Consider the following 12,992-nt stretch of genomic DNA (forward strand, 5'->3'; position numbering starts at 1 on the left):
CATCAGGAAGGGATTGCTTCAACTGTGGTACGTCACACAATGGAACCCCATGCAGCCACAAAAAGGGGTGAGGTAGGTCTATACATGCTAACAGTAAAACTGTCACAACTAAGCGAAAGCACAAGTTGCAAAAAAGAGAGAATGTGTGGTTTGATTACATTTCTGTAAAAATAAAAATCGTTGATTTTTAAATGTTAGTAAATTACAAGACATATGCCAAAATTAACTATGGTTACCTCCAAGGGAGGAAAGAGTAGTGTGTGTGTGTGTGTGTGTGTGTGTGTGTGTGTGTGTGTGGGCACGCGGCATGTGGTAAGGGAAGGCTTTCAGAATTTCTTACCATGAGCATATATTACTTTGGTAATCAGAATAAATAAATGTTACTTTAAACAATCCAAATATAAGCAGGGCCATTGAAAGATGTGAACTGATGTTGTGAATTGCCAAGCACTTTGTGTATGAGCTTTATAGACTGTTTTTGGGTAAGCAGGTCCCTTGTCCCCTTCTCTCAAGGTCAAAAAAGCCTAAGCAAAAATTCCTCCTTTCCCTTCATTCTACAACCTCTCTTCCGCCCAACAGTAATCATCCACAAAAAAGAAACATCTGATATGCTTGAGGGGTTTCCAGAAAACAAGACTTTCCCACTGGGAAGTTAGAGAGCACCCTGGGAAGAAAAATGGGGAGCTAACATTTGAGTTCTGCGTGGCATCTAAGAATTCCCAAGTCAATCAACTGTATCTACTCCGAAGAGCCCCTTCTGGTCTGGGAAGGCCCTCAAATGCCAGTGGGTCACCACGGAGGTAACGTGCTATGTAGATAAACATGTGCACACAAAGCACCGTGTCCTCAGGAGCTTTGGGGACGTGCTCGTTATAATGAGGTATTGAGATGCTGTCCCAGAGACCTGGGAGACCAAGAGAAATCTGCAGAGCCTCAAGTCAAAAGGGCCGCGGCATGAGAGTGCCTGCTTGAGAAGACCAAGCCAGTGATGGTGCTGGAAAAGTCCCAAGTCCATCCACTCGATGTCCTGTCGGCCTTACAAAGTCTGCTGGCGGTGGGCCTGCGGGCCCTCCTCGCTGGTGTCCGGGGGCCGGGGGGGGCAGGCACTGTCTCGGGCTCCCACACCTGTGGAACTGCTTGGATACGACAGAAGCTGCTCCAGGGGCCACTGTGACGCCGTGGTGACCCTGAGGGGCCTCTTTGCTTTCCCCCCACAATTGCTTCAGAAACTGTGAGTGTCCACACCTGCGTTCCCACAGTCACCTGTGCAGGACAAGCAGCAAAGACAGAAGAAGGAATGTTGTGGGAACAAGTGGCTTGTGTGAATAGTGGGCACCCCTGAGCCGCCTGGGTATCGGGGTTTGCCCGTTGCTCCTGCTCTCTACAGGCTGTGGGAGGACGCAGGCCACAGCCAGAGGCCAAGCTGGCCGGCCACCCAGTTATGGCTGCCTTCACCTCCCCATGGCACAGCTATCCTCAGAGGGCAGGCCTGAGGGAGCCAGGGAAGGCTCATGTGTAAAGCAGGTTTCCTTTGTTTTCACTCAACAAATACAACTGGTGCTTCCACTGCACCCTCTCTCACAGCGGAGTGGGCTGCTTTTCCTCCAGCTCGCGGGAGCTTCCAAATGCCACCAGAAGCAGCCCTCGGATCTGGCCCTGAGACCCCTGACCCTTGCCTGCTGGAGGACAGCAGACTCCACCAGCCTCCAAGCTAAGATGCTTTTTCAGAAGGGACCATGGGGAAGAGGGGCAAAATGGGGAAGTGGAATGAACTATGGAGACACCAGCAAAAGGAAAGCAAAGAAGGGGCTAAAGCATCTTCTGGAGGTCACTAGAGAGGATGTTTACCGCCTAGTCATTGGATTAGAAGGAAGGGTCAAGGCAAAACATGGCTTTCCTGGCTCGCCCAGGCTACTAGAGTCACCTGTGGTTTGCTCCATTCCCAGGATTAGTTCACCATACCTGTTCAACTTCTCATCCCTGGTCAACAGTGTCCTTAAAAACGGCCCTCCTCACCTCTGGGACTCCCCCTGCTTTTCCTCTGGCTAGAACCTGCTCTTCTTTTTCACTCAGTCCTCTGTGGCCACGGGTCTTGGTTAACGGCCCCTTCCACACTGAAAACTCTCCATACGTTTCTTTTAAAACCTTTTATTCAATAATATATACTTTTAAAATTATAATATGTAACTGCCCGTCATGCCATATATTGCCCCCGTTCCCCACTGTGGAGTCTGTGGTCGGCTAGTTAACGTGGTCTGCTGGAAAAACAGGTGGCCACAGGCCGAGTCAAGGGGCACGGGAGAGCAACAGTAACCAACAACCATTTTGCATACCCTTCACATTTCCCATGCTTTCTGGGTCAGGAGGAAGTCAACAGGAAGCCAAAGGCGTGTGAACCTTTTACATTCAGAAGTGAGGTTTGAAATACGGTGGCGGGCTGCCCTTCGGTTGGTCTGGTTCGTGCTCGCCAAACCTGCCACCATTTTGTGTCTGCTCACGGAACGTGATCGCGCTCTACACACGTTAAGACGTTTGATTTGGTTCTTGTTCTGCTTATGGAAAAGTGGGAGGAACCGCAACAGACCTGGGGAAAGAGATGGGAGGAGGGGAAAGACGACATTAATCAATCTGACCCGGAGTGAGGACAGGCCTCCACTTGCCTGTGGCTTCCTTCTCTCGAAGAGTGCTGGGAACAGTGTGCAAGCTTGACTCTCCCACGCCACTGTGTGGAAAACCTGGTAAGAACTAACTCTACAGTCTCGGGTTTCGAGTAATACCCTCTTCCTTCCTCTCGTGATCACCACTAGCAGAGGCGGTTTCGGGTGCAGGCTCCTGGGAGGAAGAGGGGAAAGCTCCGGACACAGCATGTGTGCCCGAGTCTCCTCCCTGCCTCTTGGGTTCAGAGTGCAGATTTAGGAGCACCGAGGCCTCTTGACTGTTCTGAGCAAGCTGAGTGACAGGCTCAACAGTCCAACGCTGGGTCCCCATCAGCCTTGACCCCGTTTACCGAGGATGTCTTGGGACTAATAATCAGAGGACTGTATTTATACCAGGAAAGTGCCCAGTCCACTAATAAACAACGAGCAAAAAGGGAGCTCAAATATTTTTAACTCTCCCCTGGGAGCAGCTGTGAGGCATGGCCTAAAAACCCCATTTTCCCTTCCATGTCCAGCACAGTGAAGTGGGTGGTGATATGCCAGCAGCAGAATTCTAGAAGCAACGTCTCACAGATCGGCACTACATCGAGAGAAAAGGACTGTGCCCCTGGGAAGCTGTCACAGAAACATAGCTTCATGAAAACTTCCTCTGGGTAAAGGAAGAAAGGCCTTTCTTGAGAAAGGCCGCATGGTGCGTGAGGTTCAAGAAAGAAAGGACTATTTGCCTTTAAGCACTTCAGCAACTGATTTCCAAGCGTCCAGCGCCACTGAGGGTTCCATCAGTGAGAAGCACACTAATTAAAGACACCACCATCTGCCAAATGCAGACACACAATAGCGTGTGCCCGCTCTTGGTGCAAGGAATGGGCGTGGGGAGAGGTTTTCATAAACGCAGAACACTCAGCCACAAAGGTTAAAGTTGTGCACTAAAATGGGCCAATCCCAGAAGTAGGTGCCTAGGAGAGGGATTCTGGAGCAAGTACCAAGAAACAGCACAAGCCCCACATGACACCACTCTAGTCCCACCTCTCTTGATAAAGGAAAGCTCCACACGAAGGTGGTGACTAACTGCAACCCCCATACACACATCTTTCCAGTTCAAGGTGCACCCCTCCTCTCCCCCAAGAGACAGGAAATACAAGTTTAAGGGCCTCATAGCAGTGGCTTGTCTCCCGCTTGGGAATCTGGTGGTTATCAACATTTTTATTTTTGAAAACAAGGTTTCACATGACACTTGTCTTTCCTCTAAGGGCAGCAGCACATCAATCAGACATCAGTCATCCAGTGATACAAAGAGGTGGCCAAGTGTGTCTGAAGTGATCATTTGGAAGGGATCACAACCCAGGCAGTGTTGCTGTTCTGCAAACAGAAGGAAATAGTTGGCTCCACGGTTCTTGAAGATTTATCCAAGCTTTCCACAGGGTGTCCAGATTTCTGTCCCAACCTCTTAGTCACCATTTACAGCAAGAAAAGCCAGCAAGTGCAAAACTGTTAATTTATTGATTCAACGAAAGTTTTTTTTTTTTTTTTCAAACAATCCCCAATACATGCAGTTCAGGATTAAGTATCACATTTGTAGCACATTGTTGAGTCTCTACACAAAAGTACTCATGGCATCAGCTGTATAACCCATCACATCACTTTCCCCAGCCTCCACAACACCTGCTTGTCGTCGTTTCCATGAACACATCCATAGAGCTCAAAAGTGTTTGTTATTACTGGTTTTCTCTGCCAGATGTTTCACTGCCACCTCCCCTCCCCCATTCCCACCCTGGGGTTAATTTTTAGAAGCAGGATGTTATGCCACCTTAGACTTATTAAGCTCACTGAAAACCTCTGGCTCCTCGTGTGCTCCTGTGCACCCTGCTTTTGCTTTTAGAAGGGTTTCTATTTCAATGAACTTAACTCCAGCTTACCCCTATTATCTGCAGGAGGGAAGTTTGCTTTTTCCTGCGAGTGCCCATGCAGGAACACAGGTTTCTAAACAAATCGCTCAGTCTGAACTGGCATTAAGGGAAACTGCTAAGTGGGCTTAGAACCACTTCAATGCATATATAAAAATTCTTCCAATTGCTGCTTGTGTTCCCAAATAGTTTTGCTTCCATCCTCAATGCAGCACCTGGGAGAACCTAAGTCATTTCCCTGAGTAGGTGCGGACCGAGACCACGGCCGCCAGCTCTCTCGGGGACTCAGCAGCTGTCTGAGGGCGCCACCTTTCAGCGGCGCTGGAACCACTCCAGGGGGCAGTGCCCATCTCAGGGCGCATTCCACGTCATGAAGGTGGTACCCCTGACTCTCTGAAGAAGTCATGTTCCCTCCTCAAGACCTATCCCTTGACTGTTTTTCTTACTGGTTCCCTTTCCTTTAACCACCTCCTTGCTGAGCCCCCTCAGGATTACAAGCGCTTCTGTCTCCTCCATCCAAGCAGTCGGAGTCCCTTCCTTCTCTGCAAGGGAACACACTAGCTTTGAGCCCTGTGAGCAATGATGCGCTAGAGAATGTCTGTCAGGCCTGGTGCAGCAGCCGGTGTTTAGGCGCCTCCAAGAGCCACCACTGGCACTGCTCTAATTGGTGAGAAGACCCAAGAACGCTTGTCTGCACTGTCCACTTGGCTTCTCCCACCCAGTCACCTCCCACAGGGACAGGACAAGAGCAGGCAGCTGATACGATCCAGGGGAGAGTGAACAGCAAGCAAACTGCAGATGAAAATATCACTTGGCGTTCCATCAGTTCTGCTCTCGCCATGGGACTTGTCAGCTGAAGCAAAGCCTCGCGCTTATGCTCACTTGCGGTCAATCAGACCAATCTGTATTTGGCATAGGAACTTTCTGTTCTCACCATACCAGGCCTATGTTGTCGAACACAGGCAGTACCTGAGATGATAGTGTAACACTACCCTGTTCCCCACATTTTTTGCTTTTCTTTAGGAAATAACTAAGTCCTTATCATAGGCACTTTTAACCTGTTATAAGGTAACAAAGCAAAAAAAATGCCTAATAAAAATTACTGAGATGAATTTAAGAAATAACATGCTGATCAAAAAGGATAGTGGGTGGGCAAATCTACCTTGGCTTAGTCTAAATAGAAGAACAGACTCACACACACACTCTCTCTCTCTCCCCGCCCCCTCTCTCCCCTTCCCTGCCCCCCACACCCTGAACTCTCCATGACCATCTCCTAACCCAGGTAAGCATTCTGAAATCTTGAAGGAGCTAGGTACATCGGGACACAGAATGGCTATGGAGATGGGAAAGAAGAGAAAACGTCTGGACTGGACTCACTTCAGTTTGGGAAAGAACCACCAGCTAAGTGTCAAGACCAGACTCAGAAAGGGGCAGGCATTTGAAACTCAGCGATGCTAAGGCATGAAGAGAAGTGAAGAGCATAGGTGGTGGAAAAGTAAAGCATACACGAAAAGGAAGAACGATTCCTGTGTCAGAGCCACAAGACAGGCAAGTTATTGTGTTTGCATCTACTAAATCATCAACGGAGAGAGGCCGGAGCACATCACCTGACTGTACTCCTCCAGATGCTTTCAATGCCTCTGGGGAACCCAACGGAAAAAATGGAGTTGCTACTTCACCAAGACTCTCCAGTATGCTCTCCCTGCCTGGTCCAGACAGACAACTTAAAAAAAAAAAAAAAAAAAAAAAAAAGTGGAAGGGGAGAGAATGGGTGACGAAAAGGGGAGAGAAGTAGGGGGCGCAAAAAAGACACAGTGGCACATCTCCCTGATAATCACCAACAGTGCTGCCTAGAGGGGCACATCAGAAGGCTTCTGCTGCCTGATGTGCCAATACAGGTCCAGCTGAGAGCTCATGTCTTGGCTTGGCTTTTCAGGCTGAACAAATGGACTCGTCAATATACAGAATGTGCAACACAGACAGGTAGTATCGGCATGAGAACCTTAACTGAATGCATTTCCTGGCTTTGGGGTCTTACTTTTAAGTTGTAATCCGTGAGCTCAACTCTAGTAAGAGTTTTATTTGCATTTCAAATCCCCACCGACCAAACAACAAAAACAGAATCTACATGTAGAAATAGGACCTGCTACCAATACCAATATGACTTTATTGGAATATGGAATGTAAACAGAGGTTTTCAAACAATCAATCTAACCTTATAAAAATGTATGGCATTATTAAATAGTTAATAAAGAAATCCTAAAGTATGATGTGGGTAGACACCTCCAGCTCTGGCCTAGCTGTCAAGTTCCCACAGCTGTGGCATGGCTCTGCAGCTGGGGTGAGGGGGGACTGCCTGCAAAGCATACTGGTGACAAGTCCCCAAAATGACATCAGCCCTACATTTTTTACTTTTTAAAGCAGAATCTAGCTTCCTTTGCTAACATGAAGGCTAGTGCCATGGGTCCCAAGCGTTGACACTTGCTCTATGTGCTCCAAATCCTCACCAAGCCCCTCGCATGATGCTCTGCTCATCCCTGGGAGTGGGCTGGCCTTGCACACAACCTGTCCCTGCAAGTGAGAAAGACTCAGCTTTGCCATCACATTCACGTGGTACCTCTCAGAGCTTAAAAACGCAGGTTACCCTGATTACAGAGGGAAACTGCTTCTCATGAGGATAAAACGAGGCAAAAAGGGGGGTTGGGGAGAATACATTTTTCTGACCCAAAAGGTCTTTCCTAAATACATTCTAATAGGATGTTTCTCTCCCTCCCCAGCCTGCCTGAAGACTGACTTTCCAGCTTTCACTATGGTTGTGACCAAAAAGTCTCTTTCAGAGAGGTGTGTTAAAATAGGCGCGCACGCGCGCGCACACACACACACACACACACACACACACACACACACACACACGGATGTATGTGCTGGAAATGGTGAGGCTTTCCTTACAAGGCTGCAAAAGGAAAAAAAAGGCTACACAGAAAAACAGCAACAAGGTTTTATGGTTAGGCAAATCAACAAAGGTTACAGTGAGCTCCAAGTTATGCACTTTGCATCGAACTTTTGAGGAGACAGACGGCCCTGGACACAGCGTCACAAGGTTTAAAGTGATGCCTTCTGACAGCAAAGGGGACCCTTGTGAGAGTGACTGCAGTTTGCTCCCAAATGAATACACTTAGAAGAAAACTGCAGGGATGAGGTACATTTCCTAGAGAGCTCATGTCATAAAAAAATACATAAAACATGAATTTGTAAAAGAGCTTAAAAAAAAAAATACTGTCACTGTTTTAATATCTCCTTTTCGTAAATGAGGCTGGTGTGTCAGTATAGACTGCTGACATTTTGCTAAAACTTGAGCCTGAATCTCACCAAAGGAAACCCAGACCACAGTGGAATAGATAGGAAGTCAGATATTCAGAGCTTGTTGACTGAACAGGTTAATTCAACAGCGGTCTCCTGTTAAATAAACGCAAATGCACAACAACTCCGAGTCTCTCATCTCCCATGCATTCCAAAGGGAGTGTTCCCTCAGATCCTGAACTATGTGCATCGTCACACTGCCAGAATGGCGGCTCCCTGTAGTAACTAGTACTGGGGAATTTCTTTCTTTCTTTTTGACATTTAGGTCTTTACTCTTCTTTGCATTTAGAAGGAATGACTAGAACTTCTTTTTATCACATTGTAGTTTCCTTCAAGATTTGTGTTTGGTTGGTTGATTTTATTGGCAAGCATCAATGCCGCATTACCCGTCGCCTTCCAGACTTCACCGGGCTGCCGTGAGGCCACTGGAAAGCACAGCGTTGTCTGCACAAGGTTGGGACTGCTCCTTCACCACGGGGTCTGCAAGGAAACGGGACAGAAGTCAGCTGAATCAGGGCCGGTAGGTGTGGGAGACACCATCATGACAAAACCCCTTCCACGGTGAGATAGACAGACTGACAGGGAAGACAGAGTCAGAAGGGCAACGGAAATCACAGAACTAGGGGCGCCCGGGTGGCTCAGATGGTTAAGCGTCTGACTCTTGGTTTCGGCTCAGGTCATGAGCTCAGTTTCGTGAGTCTGAGCCCCATATTGGGCTCTGCACTGATAGTGTGGAGCCTGCTTAGGATTCTCTCTCTCCCTCTCCCTCTCCCTGCACTAATAAACTTTTTCAAAAATTAAAAAATAAAAACAAATTACAGATCTAAGGTTATAGAAAAATCAGACACTGAAAAATAATCAGGGGAATTTGCTCTTAGAGTCAACTCTTAACACTTCCCTCAGAAGGCAAGTTCAATCTCTGAGGCCCATGGAAAACAGAGGCCCAGACTCACTAACTTCCCACTGTTCAAAATTACTACTTATTTTCTTATGTGTTCTTTTCCCTGAATACTGTCATATCCAACCCCCAATTTCTTCAAATCATGTGTGCTAATGAGTACTCTGGAGCAAAGGGAGAATGAAAGAGCCATTAGAAGACCTATCAATTTTAAGCAACAGTCATTTGAAACATTTTTTTTTTCTTACAAAAGATGTGTATTCAGAAAAGCAAATAAATCACGAATTACTTACTATAAAACACTGGAATTCTTAGTTCAATTTAACTCAAAGGGTAAAAACGGCTTCCTGTGCCAGAAACTGGAAAGAGGACATCTGAGTTGCACTTGTCTGAGGTCTAGAAGACCAAAGGGTAAAACCTTTCCAATTTGCTGTCTACTAATGCTTACAGGCCAAGAGGTTCAAGATTTATTTTCTTCAGGTAAGATTTGTTTAATCTTAGGGGGAGGAGGGGAGGAGGGAGGGAAGACAGCATACTGGCCAAGCAACAGACAGGCTGAAGGTTTTCTTCTCAATTCAGAGAGTGAACAGAGACGGGTCCTGTAACCTTCATCCCCAGTCTCCCCTGTGCCTGGACTAAATCATCTCACGTTGCCAACAATTAAGGGGAAAGTTTGTTGGAGACATCTTTATCAGTGGGGGGTGGGGAGGCCTGTATGCATGCAGACGATAAGCAACCACATGCACTGAATACATACACACACTTTGAAGCGAGACCTAAAAATTCTTTAATGCAGGTGAGATTTTAGTGCAGTCCTTCCATACCTGCTTTCCTTTCCTCAAATTCCTTTTGTTTATTTAACTCATTTCTTTCTTTGAAAATACACTACAGTCACCTTATCACTTTTAACTAACTACTTGGTTTTTGAAGAGAAGAATACCTTTGGTTAGGTTTCCATACAAATATATACACTTGAAAACAAATTTTAGATACTTGTGATCTATAAGCTCAGGGCCACAGGGAATGGTCCCTCCCGGACTCGAGGGAGCTAAGGCAGTGAACAAGCAACCCCTCTGCAGAGCAACTGCAAAGTTGTCTCAACGGTCTAGAACTAATGAGGCCAAATTCTAAGGATGATTCAATACAAATACCTAGAATTCTCTTGACTGATCTCAAAGATGAAGAGAAGTATTTTTCCTTTAGTAAGTTATGCCCCTGAAAACAGTCCCTGGAGACTCACAGAAGTACGGGTGCTCCATGGCCTCTTTGGCAGTCAGTCTCTGCTGATGGTCGTATCGCAGAAGTTTGTCCAGAAGATCTAGGGCCTCGGGGCTGACGAGATGTCTGTTCTCACTATGGATAAAGTTTTCCCAGCGTTTCCGTGAATGTCTGAGAAAAAAGGGAAGCAATAGTATTCTGAGATTAAATTCAACAAGGATCCTGATGCATTAGGGCTAAAGCCAACAAAATCTTAGAATAATGCACTGATTCCAAGCTTGTGAAACCTCATTCTCGCTGGTACCTGCCCCACCCCCGCACAAATACACTCGCAGCATCCTAAAATAAAAACTGTGCTCTATGACTGATAAATAAAATTAGCTCTAACTTCTACATCTGATTTAGTTTGTGGCACCTTTCTAGATCGCTTTTTATGCCTCAGGCTTTTAGTCAATTTTGGTGAGGCACAGAGGTGATGGGAGTTATTTTTGTTGTTCAGCAGAAATATTTAGAGAGCTAGCCTCAGAAACATAGAGGTTCCATAAACCACTGTTTGAATATTGTCAACACATTTACTTTTCAACACTATTCTACTGTACCTGAAAATATGCTTTCAAATTTGCTATCTTGTGGAAAATCCATTACACCGAACAAGAAAAACTGTAACAGTCTTACTCCTAGAAGAAGCACAGCTTTCTAAAATAAGCACATGCTGTACCAGAAAGCTGGTTTCTGTAACAGGATTTTGTCTTCAATTTTTTACTGATTGACAGACTATCTCTTGAAGAAGTACAATAACCGAAAGACACATGTAAACACTGCCCAAATACTCTCAAAAAACAAGTTAAAAAAAATACACATGGGAATAAAGAAGTGTGTTTCAATTCTGCTAGGATCAGCCAGCGATTTCAGCCAACACTCCCACTTTTGAAATGGGGTAAAACCCTCTTTCTCTCTCCCTCTCTCTTACTTACTGTCCCAGGATATCGTTGAAGTGCGGATCTAGGTCTATGTGATACTTCTTCAGATAGCCATACAGCTCATCTGTACCCAGAACCTTGGCAATGCGAACAAGCTGAAACACAAAACAAACTGACCAAGTCACTGAGCACCGGGCTCACTGCAAGCCTGTGAGGTGCTATCCCAAGGAATTAGGGGACTTCCACATCACTCTACCTCCAGACACCAGATACAGACTGGAGCCAGGGGCTGACAGGAGGCAGACACAAGGACACGATGTTCACAGAAAGCAAATTTCCAAACTGCCTTTAAAATGGTAACAACTTATGACAATAATCTAGAGGCTGACGTTTACAAGAGGCATCACCTAAGGACTAGAATCTAGTTTTATTTAGACAAGGAGTGCGTGACTTCACAGACTCACTCTGGAAGTTGGGCATAATGTCACTTTATCTGTTATGTTTGGGGACCTGGTAACCACAGACAAAATTTCATGAAATTCTTTACCCTGAAGGAAAACTTATGTGCAGACACTCAACGATATTTAGTGGCTCAAGGGTATCACCCCTGTCAAAGTACTCCATTTTCTCGGCTTCTGCCCTAACAGGGAGGGGCTAGTTAGTGTTTGCTCACCTGGTCGTAGTTGTCCTGTCCATGGAAGAAGGGCTCCTTTCGAAAGATCATGCTTGCTAACATACAGCCCAAACTCCACATGTCCAAGCTGTAATCATACATCTGAGGAAAATAAGGTTGGCCTGTCAGGGAAGGGTGTTACAAACGCATTTTTCAGATCTGAATTTCTAGTCTTCAGGGTGACCTTTGCACATATTTTACAATTCAAAGCAAAAAAAAAAAAAAAAGTCATTGAGAAAAATTTGAAATTATCACTTTGGGTGGGGTTTTCAATATATCCAAACTGCTAAATAAACAGCAAACGGGGAGAAGCACTAAGGCAATACACCCCGAATGCACGGGTGCTTGGCTAACAGTTTTACCTGATAGTCCACGAGGAGCTCCGGGCCCTTGAAGTACCTCGAGGCTACACGGACATTGTACTCCTGAGCAGGGTGGTAGAACTCTGCCAGGCCCCAGTCTATCAGTCGCAGCTACAAACATGACAGAAATCAAACATGTAAAGCATGTAGTTCTAGACTCCTGTGCCTTGGAACAAGGCCCCATCACACTGGCTAACAATTTCGTGGGCCACATAAAAAACGTCAAGTGCACTGGCAAAAATTACACTTTCAGCAACTGTGGAAGAGGTCATTTCTAGAGCAGAGCACTCAAAATCCTATTTGCTTTTTCTTTTTGAAAATTTAAATTATCCTGGGCTTCTCATTCTCTTTAGATCAATAAAACTTAAGCTTTTCTTTCTGTCTCCATAGCACTTCCATGTATAACACATTCCCCCATCATTAATAGCTTCCATTATAAGTTCCAGCCACAAGTGAAAGGGTAGGGGACATACAACCCCAGTCCAGGATCAAAGCACTGCTCCAGCTTCTCATTAATCTAAGTAACTGATTCATTTACTCATCTATCAGGGACAACCAGAATTGAATATCAAAATAAGGAGGGACCCAAGTGTACTTTTGAGGCCAGGCAGATTGGTCTGAGGGTCATTAAATGAAGTAGAAACCATCAGCTGTAGTTTCTTTGCAGGGTCCTCCAGAAAACCATGACCAAAATAAACAAGGGACTATAGTTAGGTTCAGCTGTCTACTTTCCTTGTGTACTATACTTATGCAAAGTGGAAAGCAGCCCTGGAGACTAAGAAGTAACAGAAGCCCGCCAAAGAAAACAGCATGGGTCTCCAGTACCACCTCAGTACTGGCCAGCATTTTGTTCGGCCGTAAGCCTTCCGAGGAAAGACTTGTTGCTGCCTGGCTGCAACGGTACCTTTTTCTGTTGATGATCTATCATGACATTGTGAGGTTTCACATCCCTGTGCATGATTCCCTTGCTGTGGCAGTAATCCAGAGCCTATTAGATAAG

At 45.9% G+C, this 12,992-nt stretch overlaps 1 protein-coding gene across 4 annotated transcripts in view; it reads right to left on the reverse strand.

Moving 5' to 3' along the window:
• Nucleotides 1-32: 32 nt before the first annotated feature.
• The window catches only part of CSNK2A2 (casein kinase 2 alpha 2), a 40,817-nt gene continuing 27,857 nt past the window's right edge, over nt 33-12,992 (reverse strand). For 2 of the 4 annotated variants that reach the window (XM_042918248.1, XM_042918245.1), the window contains 7 exons: nt 12,897-12,980; nt 11,993-12,103; nt 11,631-11,732; nt 11,012-11,112; nt 10,060-10,208; nt 8,308-8,401; nt 33-2,584 (listed from right to left, as the gene is read on the reverse strand). In XM_042918248.1, the coding sequence (XP_042774182.1) occupies nt 8,325-8,401; nt 10,060-10,208; nt 11,012-11,112; nt 11,631-11,732; nt 11,993-12,103; nt 12,897-12,980 (624 nt within the window). In that variant the 3' untranslated portion in view covers nt 33-2,584; nt 8,308-8,324. Of the gene's footprint in view, nt 2,585-6,303; nt 7,133-7,545; nt 8,402-10,059; nt 10,209-11,011; nt 11,113-11,630; nt 11,733-11,992; nt 12,104-12,896; nt 12,981-12,992 lie in introns of those variants that run through there. The other 2 variants (XM_042918247.1, XM_042918246.1) reach the window with 2 other exon arrangements.

The sequence above is a fragment of the Panthera leo genome, chromosome E2 (genome assembly GCF_018350215.1).
Source record: "Panthera leo isolate Ple1 chromosome E2, P.leo_Ple1_pat1.1, whole genome shotgun sequence".
Lineage (NCBI taxonomy): Eukaryota > Metazoa > Chordata > Mammalia > Carnivora > Felidae > Panthera > Panthera leo.